The 24,194-nt window shown below is 43.1% G+C and overlaps 1 protein-coding gene across 1 annotated transcript in view; it reads left to right on the top strand.

The window, feature by feature from the left end:
• pkn1a (protein kinase N1a) overlaps window positions 1-24,194 on the top strand; it is a 198,207-nt gene that overhangs the window by 152,177 nt on the left and 21,836 nt on the right. The window contains exon 16 of the mRNA XM_041177068.1: window positions 18,122-18,298. Within this exon, the coding sequence (XP_041033002.1) occupies window positions 18,122-18,298 (177 nt within the window). The remainder of the gene's footprint in view (window positions 1-18,121; window positions 18,299-24,194) is intronic.

Below are 24,194 nucleotides of genomic sequence, written 5' to 3'. Positions count from 1 at the left end.
CATATTCCCAAAAATATTTTTAAAAAACCCATCTTCACAATCCTCTTTATAATATGGTGACCAGAACAGCAAACAGTACCCCAACTGAGATCTAACTGATACCAGTTAACTTGCATCATTAGTTTGTGATTTGTGTGTGTTTAGACTCCCAGATCTCTTTGCTCCTCTCCCCTATTTAGATTCTTATTTTCCAAGTAATATGTGACCACCTTATTTTTCATACTATAATGTAATACCTCACACCTACCTATGTTGATATTCAGTTGCCAACTATGCACCCATAGTGCAAGTTTGTTAATATCTGCTTGTAATTTGTTGCAATTGGAATATCCACCACCCCTCCCCCCTCTCCCCCCAGCCACCCACAAATTTAGTGTCATCTGCAAATTTGCAGTTGTGTTTTTAATTCCAAAGTCTGAGTTGCTGATTAAATTGTTAACAGCAGCAGTCCCAGCAATGATCTTTTTGGGACCCCAATTTCCATCGTCTGTCACTCTGAATCACACCACTCTTTGCCCCAACTCTCTGCTTTCCGTCTTGAAGTCAGTTCGCAATCCATTCTGCTACTTTTTCCCTAGTGCCGCATTCTCTGAATTTATTCATTACTCTGTTAGATGGAACCCTGTTGAAGGCCTTCTGGAAATCTAAATAAATTACATATACAGTATTCCCCTCCTCTAGTCCCTCTGTTACCTCCTCAAAAAATTGAATGAGGTTGGACAGGCTGCACTTTCCCTTTGAAGTCCATTATTATATTTTTGGCTTTTAGATGGTTCTTCTGTCCCCTCCTTTTGTGGGGTTTTATTACTGTTTAACACTATCATCAGTCCAATGTACTGGCTGTGTTTAACTCTGTCATCAGTCCAATGTACTGGCTGTGTCTAACACTGTGATCAGTCCAATGTACTGGCTGTGTTTAACTCTGTCATCAGTCCAATGTACTGGCTGTGTCTAACACTATCATCAGTCCAATATACTGGCTGTGTTTAACTCTGTCATCAGTCCAATGTACTGGCTGTGTTTAACTCTGTCATCAGTCCAATGTACTGGCTGTGTCTAACACTGTGATCAGTCCAATGTACTGGCTGTGTTGAACTCTGTCATCAGTCCAATGTACTGGCTGTGTTTAACTCTGTCATCAGTCCAATGTACTGGCTGTGTCTAACACTGTGATCAGTCCAATGTACTGGCTGTGTTTAACTCTGTCATCAGTCCAATGTACTGGCTGTGTCTAACACTATCATCAGTCCAATGTACTGGCTGTGTTTAACTCTGTCATCAGTGCAATGTACTGGCTGTGTTTAACTCTGTCATCAGTCCAATGTACTGTCTGTGTCTAACACTATCATCAGTCCAATGTACTGTCTGTGTCTAACACTGTGATCAGTCCAATGTACTGGCTGTGTTTAACTCTGTCATCAGTCCAACGTACTGTCTGTGTCTAACACTATCATCAGTCCAATGTACTGGCTGTGTTTCACTCTGTCATCAGTCCAATGTACTGGCTGTGTTTAACTCTGTCATCAGTCCAATGTACTCGCTGTGTCTAACACTGTCATCAGTCCAATGTACTGGCTGTGTTTAACACTGTGATTAGTCCAATGTACTGGCTGTGTTTAACTCTGCCATCAGTCCAATGTACTGGCTGTGTCTAACACTATCATCCGTCCAATGGACTCGCTGTGTCTAACACTATCATCAGTCCAGTGTACTGGCTGTGTCTAACACTGTGATCAGTCCAATGAACTGGGTGTGTCTAACACTATCGTCAGTCCAATGTAGTGGCTGTGTTTAACACTATCACCGTCCAATGTACTGGCTGTGTCTAACACTATCATCAGTCCAGTGTACTGGCTGTGTCTAACACTATCATCAGTCCAATGTACTGGCTGTGTCTAACACTATCATCAGTCCAATGTACTGGCTGTGTCTAACACTATCATCAGTCCAATGAACTGGCTGTGTCTAACACTGTCATCAGTCCAGTCAATTGGCTGTGTCTAACACTGTGATCAGTCCAATGAACTGGCTGTGTCTAACACTGTGATCAGTCCAATGTACTGGCTGTGTCTAACACTATCATCAGTCCAGTCTATTGGCTGTGTCTAACACTGTGATCAGTCCAATGTACTGGCTGTGTCTAACACAATCATCAGTCCAATGTACTGGCTGTGTCTAACACTGTGATCAGTCCAGTGTACTGGCTGTATCTAACACTATCATCAGTCCAATGTACTGGCTGTGTTTAACTCTGTCATCAGTCCAATGTACTGGCTGTGTCTAACACTATCATCAGTCCAATGTACTGGCTGTGTCTAACACGATAATCAGTCCAATATACTGGCTGTGTCTAACAATGTGATCAGTCCAATGTACTGGCTGTGTTTAACACTATCATCAGTCCAGTGTACTGGCTGGGTCTAACACTATCATCAGTCCATCATACTGGCTGTGTCTAACACTATCATCAGTCCAATGTACTGGCTGTTTCTAACACTGTGATCAGTCCAATGAACTGGCTGTGTCTAACACTATCATCATTCCAATGTACTGGCTGTGTCTAACACTATCATCAGTCCAATGTACTGGCTGTGTTTAACTCTGTGATCAGTCCAACGTACTGGCTGTGTCTAACACTGTCATCAGTGCAGTTTACAGGCTGCGTCTTAACATTGTCATCAGTCCAGTTTACTGGCTGTGTCTTAACATTATCATCAGTCCAATGTACTGGCTGTGTTTAACACTATCATCAGTCCAATGTACTGGCTGTGTCTAACACTATATTCAGTCCAATATACTGGCTGTGTCTAACACTGTAATCCGTCCAATTTACTGGCTGTGTCTAACACTATCATCAGTCCAATGTACTGGCTGTGTCGAACACTATAATCAGTCCAATATTCTGGCTGTGTCTAACACTGTGATCATTCCAATGTACTGGCTGTGTCTAACACTATCATCAGTCCAATGTACTGGCTGTGTCTAACACTGTGATCAGTCCAATGCACTGGCTGTGTCTAACAGTATCATCAGTCCAATGTACTGGCTGTGTCTAACACTATCATCAGTCCAGTTTACTGCCTGTGTCTTACATTGTCATCAGTCCAATGTACTGCCTGTGTCTAACACTATAATCAGTCCAATATACTGGCTGTGTCTAACACTGTGATCAGTCCAATGTACTGGCTGTGTCTAACACTCTCATCAGTCCAGTGTACTGGCTGTGTCTAACACTGTGATCAGTCCAATGTACTGGCTGTGTCTAACACTGTGATCAGTCCAATGCACTGGCTGTGTTTAACACTATCATCAGTCCAATCTACTGGCTGTGTCTAACACTATAATCAGTCCAATGTACTGGCTGTGTCTAACGCTGTGATCAGTCCAATGCACTGGCTGTGTCTAACACTGTCATCAGTCCAATGTACTGGCTGTGTCTAACACTGTGATCAGTCCAATGAACTCGCTGTGTCTAACACTATCATCAGTCCAATGTACTGGCTGTGTCTATCACTATCATCAGTCCAATGTACTGGCTGTGTCTAACACTGTGATCAGTCCAATGTACTGTCTGTGTCTAACACTGTGATCAGTCCAATATACTGGCTGTGTTTAACACTACCATCAGTTCAATGTACTGGCTGTGTTTAACACAATCATCAGTCCAATTTACTGGTTGTGTTTAACTCTGTCTTCAGTCCAATGTACTGGCTGTGTTTAACTCTGTGATCAGTCCAGTGTACTGGCTGGGATTAACGCTATCATCAGTCCAATGTACTGGCTGTGTCTAACACTGTGATCAGTCCAATGTACTGGCTGTGTCTGACACTATCATCAGTCCAATGTAGTGGCTGTGTCTAACACTATCATCAGTCCAGTGTACTGGCTGTGTTTAACACTGTGATCAGTCCAATGTACTGGCTGTGTCTGACACTATCATCAGTCCAATGTACTGGCTGTGTCTAACACTGTGATCAGTCCAATGTACTGGCTGTGTCTAACACTGTGATCAGTCCAATGTACTGGCTGTGTCTAACACTATCATCAGTCCAGTGTACTGGCTGTGTCTAATACTGTGATCAGTCCATTGTACTGGCTGCGTTTAACACTATCATCAGTCCAATATACTGGCTGTGTCTAACACTGTGATCAGTCCATTGTACTGGCTGTGTTTAACACTATCATCAGTCCAATATACTGGCTGTGTTTAACTCTGTCATCAGTCCAATGTACTGGCTGTGTCTAACACTATCATCAGTCCAATATACTGGTTGTGTTTAACACTATCATCAGTCCAAAGTACTGGCTGTGTCTAACACTATCATCAGTCCAGTGTTCTGGCTGTGTCTAACACTGTCATCAGTCCAATCTACTGGCTGTGTCTAAAACTATCATCAGTACAATGTACTGGCTGTGTCTAACACTATCATCAGTCCAATGTACTGGCTTTGTCTAACACTTTAATCAGTCCAGTATACTGACTGTGTCTAACACTGTGATCAGTCCAATGTACTGGCTGTGTCTAACACTATCATCAGTCCAGTGTACTGGCTGTGTCTAACACTATCATCAGTCTAATTTACTGGCTGCGTCTAACAGTGTGATCAGTCCAATGTACTGGCTGTGTCTAACACTATCATCCCTCCAATGTACTGGCTGTGTCTAACACTGTGATCAGTCCAATGTACTGGCTGTGTTTAACACTATCATCAGTCCAATGTACTGGCTGTGTTTAACACTATCATCAGTCCAATGTACTGGTGTGTCTAACATTATCATCAGTCCAGTCTACTGGCTGTGTCTAACACTGTCATCAGTCCAATGTACTGGCTGTGTCTAACACTATCATCAGTCCAATGTACTGGCTGTGTCTAACACTATCATCAGTCCAATGTACTGGCTGTGTCTAACACTATCATCAGTCCAATATACTGGCTGTGTCTAACAATGTGACCAGTCCAATGTACTGTCTGTGGCTAACATCGTCATCAGTCCACTGTACTGTCTGGGTCTAACACTAACATCAGTCCAATGTACTGGCTGTGTCTAACACTATAATCAGTCCAATATACTGGCTGTGTCTAACACTGTGATCAGTCCAATGTACTGGCTGTGTTTAACACTATCATCAGTCCAATGTACTGGCTGTGTCTAACACTGTGATCAGTCCAATGTACTGGATGTATCTAACACTATCATCAGTCCAATGTACTCGCTGTGTTTACCACTGTCATCAGTCCAATGTACTGGCTGTGTCTAACACTGTGATCAGTCCAATGTACTGGCTGTGTCTAACACTATCATCAGTCCACTGTACTGGCTGTGTCTAACACTGTCATCAGTCCAGTGTACTGGCTGTGTCTAAAACTGTGATCAGTCCAATGTACTGGCTGTGTTTAACACTATCATCAATCCTGTGTACTGGCTGTGTCTGACACTATCATCAGTCCAATGTACTGGCTGTGTCTAACACTGTGATCAGTCCAATGTACTGGCTGTGTCTAACACTGTGATCAGTCCAATGTACTGGCTGTGTCTAACACTATCATCAGTCCAGTGTACTGGCTGTGTCTAATACTGTGATCAGTCCATTGTACTGGCTGTGTTTAACACTAACATCAGTCCAATATACTGGCTGTGTCTAACACTGTGATCAGTCCATTGTACTGGCTGTGTTTAACTCTGTCATCAGTCCAATGTACTGGCTGTGTCTAACACTATCATCAGTCCAATGTACTGGTTGTGTTTAACACTATCATCAGTCCAAAGTACAGGCTGTGTCTAACACTATCATCAGTCCAGTGTACTGGCTGTGTCTAACACTGTCATCAGTCCAATCTACTGGCTGTGTCTAAAACTATCATCAGTACAATGTACTGGCTGTGTCTAACACTATCATCAGTCCAATGTACTGGCTTTGTCTAACACTTTAATCAGTCCAGTATACTGACTGTGTCTAACACTGTGATCAGTCCAATGTACTGGCTGTGTCTAACACTATCATCAGTCCAGTGTACTGGCTGTGTCTAACACTATCATCAGTCTAATTTACTGGCTGCGTCTAACAGTGTGATCAGTCCAATGTACTGGCTGTGTCTAACACTGTGATCAGTCCAATGTACTGGCTGTGTTTAACACTATCATCAGTCCAATGTACTGGTGTGTCTAACATTATCATCAGTCCAGTCTACTGGCTGTGTCTAACACTGTCATCAGTCCAATCTACTGGCTGTGTCTAACACTATCATCAGTCCAATGTACTGGCTGTGTCTAACACTATCATCATTCCAATGTACTGGCTGTGTCTAACACTATCATCAGTCCAATATACTGGCTGTGTCTAACAATGTGACCAGTCCAATGTACTGTCTGTGTCTAACATCGTCATCAGTCCACTGTACTGTCTGGGTCTAACACTAACATCAGTCCAATATACTGGCTGTGTCTAACACTATAATCAGTCCAATATACTGGCTGTGTCTAACACTGTGATCAGTCCAATGTACTGGCTGTGTTTAACACTATCATCAGTCCAATGTACTGGCTGTGTCTAACACTGTGATCAGTCCAATGTACTGGATGTATCTAACACTATCATCAGTCCAATGTACTCGCTGTGTTTATCACTGTCATCAGTCCAATGTACTGGCTGTGTCTAACACTGTGATCAGTCCAATGTACTGGCTGTGTCTAACACTATCATTAGTCCACTGTACTGGCTGTGTCTAACACTGTCATCAGTCCAGTGTACTGGCTGTGTCTAAAACTGTGATCAGTCCAATGTACTGGCTGTGTTTAACACTATCATCAGTCCAATGTACTGGCTGTGTCTTACACTGTGATCAGTCCAATGAACTGGCTGTGTCTAACACTATCATCAGTCCAATGTACTGGCTGTGTCTACCATTGTGATCAGTCCTATGTACTGGCTGTGTTTAACACTGTGATCAGTCCAATGTACTGGATTTGTCTAACACTATCATCAGTCCAATGTACTGGCTGTGTTTACCATTGTCATCAGTCCAATCTACTGGCTGTGTCTAACACTGTGATCAGTACAATGTACTGGCTGTGTCTAACACTATCATCAGTCCATTGTACTGGCTGTGTCTAACACTGTCATCAGTCCAGTGTACTGGCTCTGTTTAACACTGTGATCAGTCCAGTGTACTGGCTGTGTTTAACACTGTGATCAGTCCAGTGTACTGGCTGTGTTTAACACTGTGATCAGTCCAGTGTACTGGCTGTGTTTAACACTGTGATCAGTCCAATGTACTGGCTGTGTTTAACACTGTCATCAGTCCAATGTACTGGCTGTGTCTAACACTGTGATCAGTCCAATGTTCTGGCTGTGTCTAACACTATCATCAGTCCAATGTACTGGCTGTGTCTAACACTATAATCAGTCCAATATACTGGCTGTGTCTAACACTGTGATCAGTCCAATGTACTGGCTGTGTCTAACACTTTCATCAGTCTAATGTACTGGCTGTGTGTAACACTATCATCAGTCCAGTGTACATGCTGTGTCTAACACTATCATCAGTCCAGTGTACTGGCCGTGTCTAACACTGTGATCAGTCCAATGAACTGTCTGTGTCTAACATTATCATCAGTCCAATGTACTGGCTGTGTCTAACACTATCATCAGTCCATTCTACTGGCTGTGTCTAACACTGTCATCAGTCCAGTGTACTGGCTCTGTTTAACACTGTGATCAGTCCAGTGTACTGGCTGTGTTTAACACTGTGATCAGTCCAGTGTACTGGCTGTGTTTAACACTGTGATCAGTCCAGTGTACTGGCTGTGTTTAACACTGTGATCAGACCAATGTACTGGCTGTGTTTAACACTATCATCAGTCCAATGCACTGGCTGTGTTTAACACAATCATCAGTCCAATTTACTGGTTGTGTTTAACTCTGTCTTCAGTCCAATGTACTGGCTGTGTTTAACTCTGTGATCAGTCCAGTGTACTGGCTGGGATTAACGCTATCATCAGTCCAGTGTACTGGCTGTGTCTAACACTATCATCAGTCCAATATCCTGGCTGTGTCTAACACTATCATCAGTCCAGTGTACTGGCTGTGTCTAACACTGTCATCAGTCCAATGTACTGGCTGTGTCTAACACTGTGATCAGTCCAATGTTCTGGCTGTGTCTAACACTATCATCAGTCCAATGTACTGGCTGTGTCTAACACTATAATCAGTCCAATATACTGGCTGTGTCTAACACTGTGATCAGTCCAATGTACTGGCTGTGTCTAACACTATCATCAGTCTAATGTACTGGCTGTGTGTAACACTATCATCAGTCCAGTGTACTCGCTGTGTCAAACACTATCATCAGTCCAGTGTACTGGCCGTGTCTAACACTGTGATCAGTCCAATGAACTGTCTGTGTCTAACATTATCATCAGTCCAATGTACTGGCTGTGTCTAACACTATCATCAGTCCAGTGTACTGTCTGTGTCTAACACTGTGATCAGTCCATTGTACTGGCTGTGTCTATCACTGTGATCAGTCCAATGTACTGGCTGTGTCTAACACTATCATCAGTCCAATGTACTGGCTGTGTCTAACACGATAATCAGTCCAATATACTGGCTGTGTCTAACAATGTGATCAGTCCAATGTACTGGCTGTGTTTAACACTATCATCAGTCCAGTGTACTGGCTGGGTCTAACACTATCATCAGTCCATCATACTGGCTGTGTCTAACACTATCATCAGTCCAATGTACTGGCTGTTTCTAACACTGTGATCAGTCCAATGAACTGGCTGTGTCTAACACTATCATCATTCCAATGTACTGGCTGTGTCTAACACTATCATCAGTCCAATGTACTGGCTGTGTTTAACTCTGTGATCAGTCCAACGTACTGGCTGTGTCTAACACTGTCATCAGTGCAGTTTACAGGCTGCGCCTTAACATTGTCATCAGTCCAGTTTACTGGCTGTGTCTTAACATTATCATCAGTCCAATGTACTGGCTGTGTCTAACACTATCATCAGTCCAATGTACTGGCTGTGTCTAACACTATATTCAGTCCAATATACTGGCTGTGTCTAACACTGTAATCCGTCCAATTTACTGGCTGTGTCTAACACTATCATCAGTCCAATGTACTGGCTGTGTCTAACACTATAATCAGTCCAATATTCTGGCTGTGTCTAACACTGTGATCATTCCAATGTACTGGCTGTGTCTAACACTATCATCAGTCCAATGTACTGGCTGTGTCTAACACTGTGATCAGTCCAATGCACTGGCTGTGTCTAACAGTATCATCAGTCCAATGTACTGGCTGTGTCTAACACTATCATCAGTCCAGTTTACTGCCTGTGTATTACATTGTCATCAGTCCAATGTACTGCCTGTGTCTAACACTATAATCAGTCCAATATACTGGCTGTGTCTAACACTGTGATCAGTCCAATGTACTGGCTGTGTCTAACACTCTCATCAGTCCAGTGTACTGGCTGTGTCTAACACTGTGATCAGTCCAATGTACTGGCTGTGTCTAACACTGTGATCAGTCCAATGCACTGGCTGTGTTTAACACTATCATCAGTCCAATCTACTGGCTGTGTCTAACACTATAATCAGTCCAATGTACTGGCTGTGTCTAACGCTGTGATCAGTCCAATGCACTGGCTGTGTCTAACACTGTCATCAGTCCAATATACTGGCTGTGTCTAACACTGTGATCAGTCCAATGAACTCGCTGTGTCTAACACTATCATCAGTCCAATGTACTGGCTGTGTCTATCACTATCATCAGTCCAATGTACTGGCTGTGTCTAACACTGTGATCAGTCCAATGTACTGTCTGTGTCTAACACTGTTATCAGTCCAATATACTGGCTGTGTTTAACACTACCATCAGTTCAATGTACTGGCTGTGTTTAACACAATCATCAGTCCAATTTACTGGTTGTGTTTAACTCTGTCTTCAGTCCAATGTACTGGCTGTGTTTAACTCTGTGATCAGTCCAGTGTACTGGCTGGGATTAACGCTATCATCAGTCCAGTGTACTGGCTGTGTCTAACACTATCATCAGTCCAATATCCTGGCTGTGTCTAACACTATCATCAGTCCAGTGTACTGGCTGTGTCTAACACTGTCATCAGTCCAATATACTGGCTGTGTCTAACACTGTGATCAGTCCAATATTCTGGCTGTGTCTAACACTATCATCAGTCCAATGTACTGGCTGTGTCTAACACTATAATCAGTCCAATATACTGGCTGTGTCTAACACTGTGATCAGTCCAATGTACTGGCTGTGTCTAACACTATCATCAGTCTAATGTACTGGCTGTGTGTAACACTATCATCAGTCCAGTGTACTCGCTGTGTCTAACACTATCATCAGTCCAGTGTACTGGCCGTGTCTAACACTGTGATCAGTCCAATGAACTGTCTGTGTCTAACACTATCATCAGTCCAATGTACTGGCTGTGTCTAACACTATCATCAGTCCAGTGTACTGTCTGTGTCTAACACCGTGATCAGTCCTTTGTACTGGCTGTGTCTATCACTGTGATCAGTCCAATGTACTGGCTGTGTCAAACATTATCATCAATCAAATGTACTGGCTGTGTCTAACACTATCATCAGTCCAATGTCCTGGCTGTGTTTAACACTATCATCAGTCCAATGTACTGGCTGTGTCTAACACTCTCATCAGTCCAATCTACTGGCTGTGTCTAACACTATCATCAGTCCAATGTACTGGCTGTGTCTAACACGATAATCAGTCCAATATACTGGTTGTGTCTAACAATGTGATCAGTCCAATGTACTGGCTGTGTTTAACTCTGTGATCAGTCCAATGTACTGGCTGTGTCTAATACTGTCATCAGTGCAGTTTACAGGCTGTGTCTTAACATTGTCATCAGTTCAGTTTACTGACTGTGTCTTAACATTATCATCAGTCCAATGTACTGGCTGTGTCTAACACTATCATCAGTCCAATGTACTGGCTGTGTCTAACACTATATTCAGTCCAATATACTGGCTGTGTCTAACACTGTGATCCGTCCAATTTACTGGCTGTGTCTAACACTATCATCAGTCCAATGTACTGGCTGTGTCTAACACTATCATCAGTCCAATATTCTGGCTGTGTCTAACACTGTGATCATTCCAATGTACTGGCTGTGTCTAACACTATCATCAGTCCAATGTACTGGCTGTGTCTAACACTGTGATCAGTCCAATGTACTGGCTGTGTCTAACACTATCATCAGACCAATTTACTGGCTGTGTCTAACACTATCATCAGTCCTGTGTACTGGCTGTGTCTAACACTATCATCAGTCCAATGTACTGGCTGTGTCTAACACTGTGATCAGTCCAATGAACTGGCTGTGTCTAACGCTGTGATCAGTCCAATGCACTGGCTGTGTCTAACACTCATCAGTCCTGTGTACTGGCTGTGTCTAACACTGTCATCAGTCCAGTGTACTGGCTGTGTCTAACACTGTCATCAGTCCAATGTACTGGCTGTGTCTAACACTATCATCAGTCCAATGTACTGGCTGTGTCTAACACTGTCATCAGTCCAATATACTGGCTGTGTCTAACACTATCATCAGTCCAATGTACTGGCTGTGTCTAACACTGTCATCAGTCCATTGTACTGGCTGTGTCTAACACTGTGATCAGTCCAATGAACTCGCTGTGTCTAACACTATCATCAGTCCAATGTACTGGCTGTGTCTAACACTATCATCAGTCCAATGTACTGGCTGTGTCTAACACTGTGATCAGTGCAATGTACTGTCTGTGTCTAACACTTTGATCAGTCCAATATACTGGCTGTGTTTAACACTACCATCAGTTCAATGTACTGGCTGTGTTTAACACAATCATCAGTCCAATTTACTGGTTGTGTTTAACTCTGTCTTCAGTCCAATGTACTGGCTGTGTTTAACTCTGTGATCATCCAATGTACTGGCTTGGATTAACGCTATCATCAGTCCAGTGTACTGGCTGTGTCTAACACTATCATCAGTCCAATATCCTGGCTGTGTCTAACACTATCATCAGTCCAGTGCACTGGCTGTGTCTAACACTGTCATCAGTCCAATGTACTGGCTGTGTCTAACACTGTGATCAGTCCAATGTACTGGCTGTGTCTAACACTATCATCAGTCCAATATACTGGCTGTGTCTAACACTGTGATCAGTCCAATGTACTGGCTGTGTCTAACACTATCATCAGTCTAATGTACTGGCTATGTCTAACACTATCATCAGTCCAATGTACTCGCTGTGTCTAACACTATCATCAGTCCAGTGTACTGGCCGTGTCTATCACTGTGATCAGTCCAATGTACTGGCTGTGTCTAACACTATCATCAGTCCAATGTACTGGCTGTGTCTAACACTATCATCAGTCCAATGTACTGGCTGTGTCTAACGCTGTGATCAGTCCAATGCACTGGCTGTGTCTAACACTGTCATCAGTCCAATGTACTGGCTGTGTCTAACACTGTGATCAGTCCAATGAACTCGCTGTGTCTAACACTATCATCAGTCCAATGTACTGGCTGTGTCTATCACTATCATCAGTCCAATGTACTGGCTGTGTCTAACACTGTGATCAGTCCAATGTACTGTCTGTGTCTAACACTGTTATCAGTCCAATATACTGGCTGTGTTTAACACTACCATCAGTTCATTGTACTGGCTGTGTTTAACACAATCATCAGTCCAATTTACTGGTTGTGTTTAACTCTGTCTTCAGTCCAATGTACTGGCTGTGTTTAACTCTGTGATCAGTCCAGTGTACTGGCTGGGATTAACGCTATCATCAGTCCAGTGTACTGGCTGTGTCTAACACTATCATCAGTCCAATATCCTGGCTGTGTCTAACACTATCATCAGTCCAGTGTACTGGCTGTGTCTAACACTGTCATCAGTCCAATATACTGGCTGTGTCTAACACTGTGATCAGTCCAATATTCTGGCTGTGTCTAACACTATCATCAGTCCAATGTACTGGCTGTGTCTAACACTATAATCAGTCCAATATACTGGCTGTGTCTAACACTGTGATCAGTCCAATGTACTGGCTGTGTCTAACACTATCATCAGTCTAATGTACTGGCTGTGTGTAACACTATCATCAGTCCAGTGTACTCGCTGTGTCTAACACTATCATCAGTCCAGTGTACTGGCCGTGTCTAACACTGTGATCAGTCCAATGAACTGTCTGTGTCTAACACTATCATCAGTCCAATGTACTGGCTGTGTCTAACACTATCATCAGTCCAGTGTACTGTCTGTGTCTAACACCGTGATCAGTCCTTTGTACTGGCTGTGTCTATCACTGTGATCAGTCCAATGTACTGGCTGTGTCTAACACTATCATCAATCAAATGTACTGGCTGTGTCTAACACTATCATCAGTCCAATGTCCTGGCTGTGTTTAACACTATCATCAGTCCAATGTACTGGCTGTGTCTAACACTCTCATCAGTCCAATCTACTGGCTGTGTCTAACACTATCATCAGTCCAATGTACTGGCTGTGTCTAACACGATAATCAGTCCAATATACTGGTTGTGTCTAACAATGTGATCAGTCCAATGTACTGGCTGTGTTTAACTCTGTGATCAGTCCAATGTACTGGCTGTGTCTAACACTGTCATCAGTGCAGTTTACAGGCTGTGTCTTAACATTGTCATCAGTTCAGTTTACTGACTGTGTCTTAACATTATCATCAGTCCAATGTACTGGCTGTGTCTAACACTATCATCAGTCCAATGTACTGGCTGTGTCTAACACTATATTCAGTCCAATATACTGGCTGTGTCTAACACTGTGATCCGTCCAATTTACTGGCTGTGTCTAACACTATCATCAGTCCAATGTACTGGCTGTGTCTAACACTATCATCAGTCCAATATTCTGGCTGTGTCTAACACTGTGATCATTCCAATGTACTGGCTGTGTCTAACACTATCATCAGTCCAATGTACTGGCTGTGTCTAACACTATCATCAGACCAATTTACTGGCTGTGTCTAACACTATCATCAGTCCTGTGTACTGGCTGTGTCTAACACTATCATCAGTACAATGTACTGGCTGTGTCTAACACTATCATCAGTCCAGTGTACTGTCTGTGTCTAACACTGTGATCAGTCCAATGTACTGGCTGTGTCTAACACTGTGATCAGTCCAATGTACTGGCTGTGTCCAACACTATCATCAGTCCAGTGTACTGGCTGTGTCTAACACTATCATCAGTCCAATCTACTGGCTGTGTCTAACACTATCATCAGTCCAATGTACTGGCTGTGTCTAACACTGTGATCAGTCCAATGAACTGGCTGTGTCTAACGCTGTGATCAGTCCAATGCACTGGCTGTGTCTAACACTCATCAGTCCTGTGTACTGGCTGTGTCTAACACTGTCATCAGTCCAGTGTACTGGCTGTGTCTAACACTGTCATCAGTCCAATGTACTGGCTGTGTCTAACACTATCATCAGTCCAATGTACTGGCTGTGTCTAACACTGTCATCAGTCCAATATACTGGCTGTGTCTAACACTATCATCAGTCCAATGTACTGGCTGTGTCTAACACTGTCATCAGTCCATTGTACTGGCTGTGTCTAACACTGTGATCAGTCCAATGAACTCGCTGTGTCTAACACTATCATCAGTCCAATGTACTGGCTGTGTCTAACACTATCATCAGTCCAATGTACTGGCTGTGTCTAACACTGTGATCAGTGCAATGTACTGTCTGTGTCTAACACTTTGATCAGTCCAATGTACTGGCTGTGTTTAACACTACCATCAGTTCAATGTACTGGCTGTGTTTAACACAATCATCAGTCCAATTTACTGGTTGTGTTTAACTCTGTCTTCAGTCCAATGTACTGGCTGTGTTTAACTCTGTGATCATCCAATGTACTGGCTTGGATTAACGCTATCATCAGTCCAGTGTACTGGCTGTGTCTAACACTATCATCAGTCCAATATCCTGGCTGTGTCTAACACTATCATCAGTCCAGTGCACTGGCTGTGTCTAACACTGTCATCAGTCCAATGTACTGGCTGTGTCTAACACTGTGATCAGTCCAATGTACTGGCTGTGTCTAACACTATCATCAGTCCAATATACTGGCTGTGTCTAACACTGTGATCAGTCCAATGTACTGGCTGTGTCTAACACTATCATCAGTCTAATGTACTGGCTATGTCTAACACTATCATCAGTCCAATGTACTCGCTGTGTCTAACACTATCATCAGTCCAGTGTACTGGCCGTGTCTATCACTGTGATCAGTCCAATGTACTGGCTGTGTCTAACACTATCATCAGTCCAATGTACTGGCTGTGTCTAACACTATCATCAGTCCAATGTACTGGCTGTGTCTAACACTATAATCAGTCCAGTGTACTGGCTGTGTCTAACAATGTGATCATTCCAATGTACTGGCTGTGTCTAACACTATCATCAGTCCAATGTACTGGCTGTGTCTAACATTATCATCAGTGCAGTTTACAGGCTGTGTCTTAACATTGTCATCAGTCCAGTTTACTGGCTGTGTCTTAACATTATCATCAGTCCAATGTACTGGCTGTGTCTAACACTATCATCAGTCCAATGTACTGGCTGTGTCTAACACTATCATCAGTCCAATGTACTGGCTGTGTCTAACACTATATTCAGTCCAATATACTGGCTGTGTCTAACAGTGTGATCATTCCAATGTACTGGCTGTGTCTAACACTATCATCAGTCCAATGTACTGGCTGTGTCTAACACTGTCATCAGTCCAATATACTGGCTGTGTCTAACACTATCATCAGTCCAATGTACTGGCTGTGTCTAACACTATCATCAGTCCAATGTACTGGCTGTGTCTAACACTGTCATCAGTCCATTGTACTGGCTGTGTCTAACACTGTGATCAGTCCAATGAACTCGCTGTGTCTAACACTATCATCAGTCCAATGTACTGGCTGTGTCTAACACTATCATCAGTCCAATGTACTGGCTGTGTCTAACACTGTGATCAGTGCAATGTACTGTCTGTGTCTAACACTTTGATCAGTCCAATGTACTGGCTGTGTTTAACACTACCATCAGTTCAATGTACTGGCTGTGTTTAACACAATCATCAGTCCAATTTACTGGTTGTGTTTAACTCTGTCTTCAGTCCAATGTACTGGCTGTGTTTAACTCTGTGATCATCCAATGTACTGGCTTGGATTAACGCTATCATCAGTCCAGTGTACTGGCTGTGTCTAACACTATCATCAGTCCAATATCCTGGCTGTGTCTAACACTATCATCAGTCCAGTGCACTGGCTGTGTCTAACACTGTCATCAGTCCAATGTACTGGCTGTGTCTAACACTGTGATCAGTCCAATGTACTGGCTGTGTCTAACACTATCATCAGTCCAATATACTGGCTGTGTCTAACACTGTGATCAGTCCAATGTACTGGCTGTGTCTAACACTATCATCAGTCTAATGTACTGGCTGTGTCTAACACTATCATCAGTCCAATGTACTCGCTGTGTCTAACACTATCATCAGTCCAGTGTACTGGCCGTGTCTATCACTGTGATCAGTCCAATGTACTGGCTGTGTCTAACACTATCATCAGTCCAATGTACTGGCTGTGTCTAACACTATCATCAGTCCAATGTACTGGCTGTGTCTAACACTATAATCAGTCCAGTGTACTGGCTGTGTCTAACACTATCATCAGTCCAATGTACTGGCTGTGTCTAACATTATCATCAGTGCAGTTTACAGGCTGTGTCTTAACATTGTCATCAGTCCAGTTTACTGGCTGTGTCTTAACATTATCATCAGTCCAATGTACTGGCTGTGTCTAACACTATCATCAGTCCAATGTACTGGCTGTGTCTAACACTATCATCAGTCCAATGTACTGGCTGTGTCTAACACTATATTCAGTCCAATATACTGGCTGTGTCTAACAGTGTGATCATTCCAATGTACTGGCTGTGTCTAACACTATCATCAGTCCAATGTACTGGCTGTGTCTAACACTATCATCAGTCCAATGTACTGGCTGTGTCTAACACTATAATCAGTCCAATATTCTGGCTGTGTCTAACACTGTGATCATTCCAATGTACTGGCTGTGTCTAACACTATCATCAGTCCAATGTACTGGCTGTGTCTAACACTATCATCAGTCCAATGTACTGGCTGTGTCTAACACTATAATCAGTCCAATATTCTGGCTGTGTCTAACACTGTGATCATTCCAATGTACTGGCTGTGTCTAACACTATCATCAGTCCAATGTACTGGCTGTGTCTAACACTGTGATCAGTCCAATGTACTGGCTGTGTCTAACACTATCATCAGTCCAAATTACTGGCTGTGTCTAACACTATCATCAGTCCAGTGTACTGGCTGTGTCTAACACTATCATCAGTACAATGTACTGGCTTTGTCTAACACTATCATCAGTCCAGTGTACTGTCTGTGTCTAACACTGTGATCAGTCCAATGTACTGGCTGTGTCTAACACTGTGATCAGTCCAATGTACTGGCTGTGTCCAACACTATCATCAGTCCAGTGTACTGGCTGTGTCTAACACTATCATCAGTCCAATGTACTGGCTGTGTCTAACACTATCATCAGACCAATGTACTGGCTGTGTCTAACACTGTCATCATTCCAATGTACTGGCTGTGTCTAACACTATCATCAGTCCAATGTACTGGCTGTGTTTAACACTGTGATCAGTCCAATGTACTGGCTGTGTTTAACACTATCATCAGACCAATGTACTGGCTGTGTTTAACACTATCATCAGTCCAATGTACTGGCTGTGTCTAACACTATCATCAGTCCAATGTACTGGCTGTGTCTAACACTATCATCAGTCCAATGTACTGGCTGTGTCTAACACTATCATCAGTCCAATGTACTGGCTGTGTTTAACACTATCATCAGTCCATTGTGATCAGCAAGGGCCGTGTTTAACACTGCACCAAATAACGTGATACTGCTTTAAAACAATTTATGCTATTCCTAGCTGTGCTGCTACAACACTGTCTGTCAGCTATTGCTCTGAATTGTTCTGTTATCTCTGCAGCCTTATGTGCGAGAAACGGATCTTCGAGACCGTGAACATCTCCAATCATCCGTTCCTGGTCAATCTTTTTGCGTGTTTTCAAACCCCGGAGCATGTATGCTTTGTGATGGAATACACGGCCGGTGGGGACCTTATGATGCACATTCACGCTGATGTCTTTTCCGAGCCCAGAGCTGTGTGAGTACAAATGGTTCGGTCATTGCACTTGTTTAGTTGCCTGCCCAGAATTATAAACGTTAATCTCGAGTACATTTAAGTCAGCTGTGGGTCAGTTGGTAGCATACTTGCCTCTGGATCACACAGGGTAGAATTTTCTGCTCGGCGTGCCCTCGACACGCTCGAGCAATGATGTCGGGCGAGTGTTCTGACACCACTGCGCACTTGTGTGATATTTCAGTCGGTCGGCGGGCGCGAGTGAGTGTCAGCAGCATGCCCGCCGACAACTAGGAGGCCTAGTAAGGCCCTTAAGGTAGCAGTTGATGATTTTTCACAGCTGTCCAACATTACAGTTGCCGGGCGGGCGAATCTGCCAGGCGGACTTTGCCTTTTTGATGAAACCTCACGCAACAGCGGGATGGGGTCTCCGCTATTAATCTTAAAAAAAATGTTAGGGCAGAATTTTCATCATCTATATTTTCATGTGAGGGAATCTGATGTGTGGACATTTTTTCTTCAGTTTCAAACCTTTACTGATTTGATTGACTTTAAATTTTTCAGCTCCCCGAGGCAGCTCTCTGCCTCAGGGACCTATCGTTGCACCCTCCCCCCGAGCCCACGCTGACTTCAGCCCTCGCCCTCCCCCACCCCCACAGCACTGAGCCTTTCAGCACGTGTTTCATGCTGACAGGCTGTTAAATGCCCGGCCAGTCACGGCCGCCCACCAATGCGAAAGTTCTACCCAGGTTTCCGGGTACAAGTCCCACTCCCAGGTTTAAGCAGAAAAATCAAGGCTGACACTCCAGTGCAGTACTGAGGGAGACTGCACTGTCAGCGATGCCGTCTTTCCGGTGAAACATTAAACCAAGCCCCCTTTTCTCTGCTGGGGTGGGTGTACAGGATTCTGTGACACGATTTCACAGAAGAGCAGGGGATTTACTCCCAGTTTCCTGGCCAATATTTAACCCTCACCTAACATCAGAAAACACAGATCATTTGGTCATTATCACTTCGCTGTTTGTGGGAGCTTGCTGTGCACAAATTAGCTGCCTCGTCTCCTATATTACAACAGTGACTACACTTCAAGAAGCTCTTTACTTGCTGTAAAGTGCTTGGAGATGTTTGATTGCTGTACAAAGCACACTATAAATACAAGTCTTTTTTTCATAAGCCCATTTTAGAGATGACTAATTAATGTGGCACATTAAACATTTAACATGGTTATTGCTAATTAACTTGGTAAATTCGACAAGATGTGTGAAGAGATGCATTTTAGTGAAAAGCCTGAGGAGAGATCATGTAAACGAAATGGTAAAATTTTTAAGTGGGTGCAAGGAGAAGGAGAGACCTGGGGCATATGTACAGAAATCTTTGAAGGTGGCAGGGCAAGATAATAAAGATGTATTTTTTTTTTAAATGCACGCGGACCTTTAGCTTATAAGTAGAGGCACAGATTACAAAAGCAAGGAAGTTTTACTCAATCTTTAGAAATCACTGGTTAGGCCTCAGCTGGAGTTTTGTGTCCATTTCTGGGCACCATGCTTCAGGAAGGATGTCAAGGCCTTGGAGAGGCTGGAGAGGAGTTTGACCAGAATGATGCGAGGGACGAGAGGTTTCAGTTATCTGCTGAGTCTACGGAAGCTGGAATGGTGCTCTAATGGTATTGTTTCTGGACTAGTAACCCAGAGGCCCAGACTAACACTCTGGGGACATGGGTTCAAATCCCAAAATGGCAGCTGGTAGAATTTAAATTCAATAAGTAAATAAAAATCTGGAATATAAAGCTAGTCTCAGTAATGGTGACCATGAAACTATCCTCAGTTGTTGTAAAAAAACCCATCTGGTTTACCAGGAAGGAAATCTGTTGTTCTTACCCTGTCTGGCCTACATGTGACTCCAGACCCACAGCCATGTGGTTGACTCTTAACTGCCCCCTGAAATGGCCTAGCAAGACACTCAGTTCAAGGGATTAGGGATGGGCAACAAATGCTGGCCTTGCCAATGACACCCACATCCCATAAAAGAATAAAGGAAAAGGAAGGTTAAGAGGAGATTTAATAGAGGTGTTCAAAATTATGGGGATATATTTATAGAGTAGAAAAGGAGAAGCTGTTTCTAGTGGGAGGGTGGGGTGGGTAACCAGTGGAAATAGATTTACGGTGAATGGCAGAAAAACTGGGGCAAATAAGCATGTTTATATTTTATTCAGCAAGTTGTTCTGATCTGAAAGGGCAGAGGAAGCAGATTCAACATGACTTTCAAAAAGGGAATTGGATTTCTAATAAAAAATGGGAACAAATTGTACGGCTGTGGGGAAAGAGGGAGGTGTGAGACTAATTGGTGTCTCTTTCACAGAGAATAGCACAGATGAGTTGGGCTAAATGGCCTCCTTCTGTGCTTCGATTCCACGTTGAATGATTTCTCTTATTCTTTAGAGACGTCAGTGGGTATTTCATTAAAGGAAATATTAAAAACAGATCAGAACATATATACCTTGAGTTAGGGAGGTTAAATAACAAGTAACTGAACATAGTTAGCTAACATTTATAAATATCACAAGATAAGAAACCATCAGCTGCTCAGTTTGATATCAATAGTAGGAAAATCTGAGACCCTATACTTAGAGATAAAGTCAATGAATACCTGGAGGACATGTCATGAAGAGAGGTACCTAAGTGGACAGATTTGACTAGCCCAATAGATTTTGAGATGTTAACAAAGCATGAGAGGTGTGGTGAACGTGATCAGTATCGATTTCCAGAAACCATTCTAAAAACGTCCACAAAAGTATTATATTTGCATTGGAAAGCAGTTCAGAAAAAGTTCACTAGGGCTGATTCCTGGGTTGAAAGGATTGACTTATGAGGATAGGTTGAGCAGATTGAGTCTATACTCATTGGAATTTAGAAGAATGAGAGGTGATGCTATTGAAACATATAAAAATCTGAGGAGTCTTGACAGGGTAAATTCTGGAAGGATGTTTCCTCTCGTGGGGGTATCTAGAACTAGATGGCACAGTCTAAAAGTAAGGGGTCTCCCATTTAAGATAGAGGTGAGAAGGAATTTCTTCCCTCAGAGGGATGTTAATGTGGAATTCTCTCCCACAGAGGTTGGGTCATTGAATATATGCAAAGGAGTCGAGGGTTGCGGGTTGCAGGCAGGAAAGTGGATTTAAGGCCACAATGAGATTCGCCATGATCTTACTGAATGGCTGAATGGCCTCCTCCTGCTCCTTTCTCTTATGATCTTTGGTTGAGGAATTTAGGGTCTATATCAGAGACGGAAAGTGGCCGTATGAACAAAGATGCCCAAAAGGCAGACAGCAAATGTTTTTGACCAGTGGCCGTTTCTTAGACAGCCGGCTGCAGCTTGTGTCCAGGATTGTGGTCAAGACCACTTTTACAGACTCTCTATCTCTATCTCTGCCGTGATCTCTCTCAGTTTTGGTAGGAAGAACGAGGAGAGACGATATAAAATAAAGACTGTAATTCTAATTGGGAAGCAGGTGCTGAGGGACCTGGGGTATATGTGTACGAATCATTGAAGGTAGCAGGGCAGGCTGGGAAAACGAGTTGTGTAGCTTACGGGATCCTGGGCTTTATAAATAGGGGCACAGATTACAAAAAAGTCTGATGGACCTTTATAAAACTGTGGTTCAGCTTGAACTGGATATTATGTCCAATTCTGAGCAGAAAAGATTAGTGCTAATGGTTCCGAGGATGAGGAATTTCAGTTACATGGATAGATTGGAGAAGCTGGGGCTGTTCTCCTTGGAGAAAGGAAGCTTTAGAGGAGATTTGATGGAGTATTCAAAATCACGTGGGTTCTGGACGGAGTAGATAAGGAGAAACCGTTTCCAATGATGGAAGTGTCGAGAACGGTTGAACACCAATTGACAAGAGAACCAAGGGCAACTTGGGGCAAGTTTTTTGTCTTGCAGCCAGGGTTAGGATCTGCAATGCTCTGCCTGACAGTGTGGTGGAGGCAAATTCAGTCGTGGCCTTCAAAAGAGAATTGGATAATTACCTGAAGAGAAAAATATTGCAGGGCTATGGGGAAAGCGCAGGGGTGCGGGACGAGCAGATTTAATCTTGCAGAGTTGACACAAACACGATCAGCCGAATGGCCTCCTTCAGTCCTGCAACCATTCTATGATTCCATGTTGTGATCTCTAATGGGCTCCAATTTCCCTGTGTTTAGTCACCCCGCCCTAGATTCCAATAGTCTCCCGCCATGGATGTTGAAATTATATTGTATGAAGATGCAGCACAGAAGGAGGCCGTTCGATTCATTGTGCTAGCGTTAGGAGAGCGATCCAATTAGTCCCACTGCCCTGCTTTTTCCACAGGGCCCTCTAAATGCCTTTCCTTCAAATATTTATCCAATTGTCTTTGGAAAGTTACAATTGAATCTGCTTTCACAACCCTTTCAGCCAATGTGTTCCAGATCACAGCAACTCGATTTGTTTAAAAAAAAATTCCTCATGTCACAATTCTGTGTCACCAGTAAAGGCCCCAACTCCCAATGGTTTGTCACAGGGGTTGTTCCGATTGTATTTCTCTTCTACGCTCACTTGATAAACACAAGCCTCCCCTCACAGAATTGTATAGAATTTGCAGCACAAAAAATGCAGCTCAAATCCTCTGCATCTCTACTTAAACTCCACACGAGCCTCTTCCCACCCAATCTTCTTCTAACTCGATCAACAAAACCTTCTAATCTTTCCTCCCTCATAAATTTTGACAGATATAAATGACCTGGATTTGGCTATACAGGGCATAATATCAAAGTTTGCAGATGACATTAGGATAGCAGTAGATGCCAGGAGAACATGAAGGGAATGCTGAAAGGGGCAGAGAAAAGGCCGATGAAATTTAACTTGGAGAAGTGTGAAGATGGAAGAGAGGCAACATAAACTAAATTGTACAACATTAAAGGGGATGTAGAAACAGACTTGAGGGGTGTAGGCGCACATTCTTAGAAAGTGGCAGGACAAGTTAATAAGACTGTTAACAAGGCATACTTGGCTTTATAAATAGAGGCATAAAGGTCAAAACCAAGAAGACATGATAAACCTTTATAAAACACTAGTTAGGCCCCAACTGGAGTGTCGTGGTCAATTCTTTAGGAAAGATGCCAAAACATTGGAAAGGGTGAAGATTGGAGAGGATTTCCCTAGAATGTTACCAGTGATGAAAGACTTCAGTTAAGTTGGGTGATTAACACACACAAGGTTAAAGGGAAGCCTCAAAATCTTCAAAGGCTTTGGTGGAGCAAGTAAGGAGAAGCTTTTACCAGTGTCAGGCAGATCGGTAATCAGAGGACACAGGTTTAAGGTGATTGACAAAAGAACAAGAGACAACGTCAGAGATAAAATAATTGCAGAGTTGTTACGATCTGGATTGCACTGCCTGAAAGGGTGGTGGAAGGAGATCCAATGATTACTTTCAAAAGCGAAAAGGGTAGTTGAAAAGAAAATAAATTCAGGAAAGAACACGCTCGTGGGACTAATTGGACAGCTCTTTCGGAGGGATGGCACAGGCAAGATGGGCTGAATACCCGCATCCTGTGCTATATCTTTCTATGATTGAACGTGCTTATGCAGATTCCTTTCAATTGCCTTCGATGTTATTCCCCTCAACTCCTCCTATTAGTAGTGAGTTCCACATTCTAACCACTTTAAGTAAAGGAATTTCTCCAGATTTACTCATCAGATTTGTAAGAGATGATCATATTTTGACAAGCTCCAGATCTGGACTCCCCACAAGCGGAAACATCTTTTCTACCTCTACGTTATCAAAGCCCTTTTTAATTTCCATCAGATCACTCTCAGTCTCTAGAAAAGAGATAAGAGCCCCAGCTTATTCAGTCTGTCTTGATATGTAAACCCCTCTGCACCAGTGTCATCCCTGTGAAC

Source organism: Carcharodon carcharias, chromosome 30, assembly GCF_017639515.1.
Source record: "Carcharodon carcharias isolate sCarCar2 chromosome 30, sCarCar2.pri, whole genome shotgun sequence".
Classification (NCBI taxonomy): Eukaryota; Metazoa; Chordata; class Chondrichthyes; order Lamniformes; family Lamnidae; genus Carcharodon; species Carcharodon carcharias.
The sequence above is the reverse complement of the archived record's forward strand: the minus strand, read 5'-3'. Positions and strand labels throughout refer to the sequence as shown.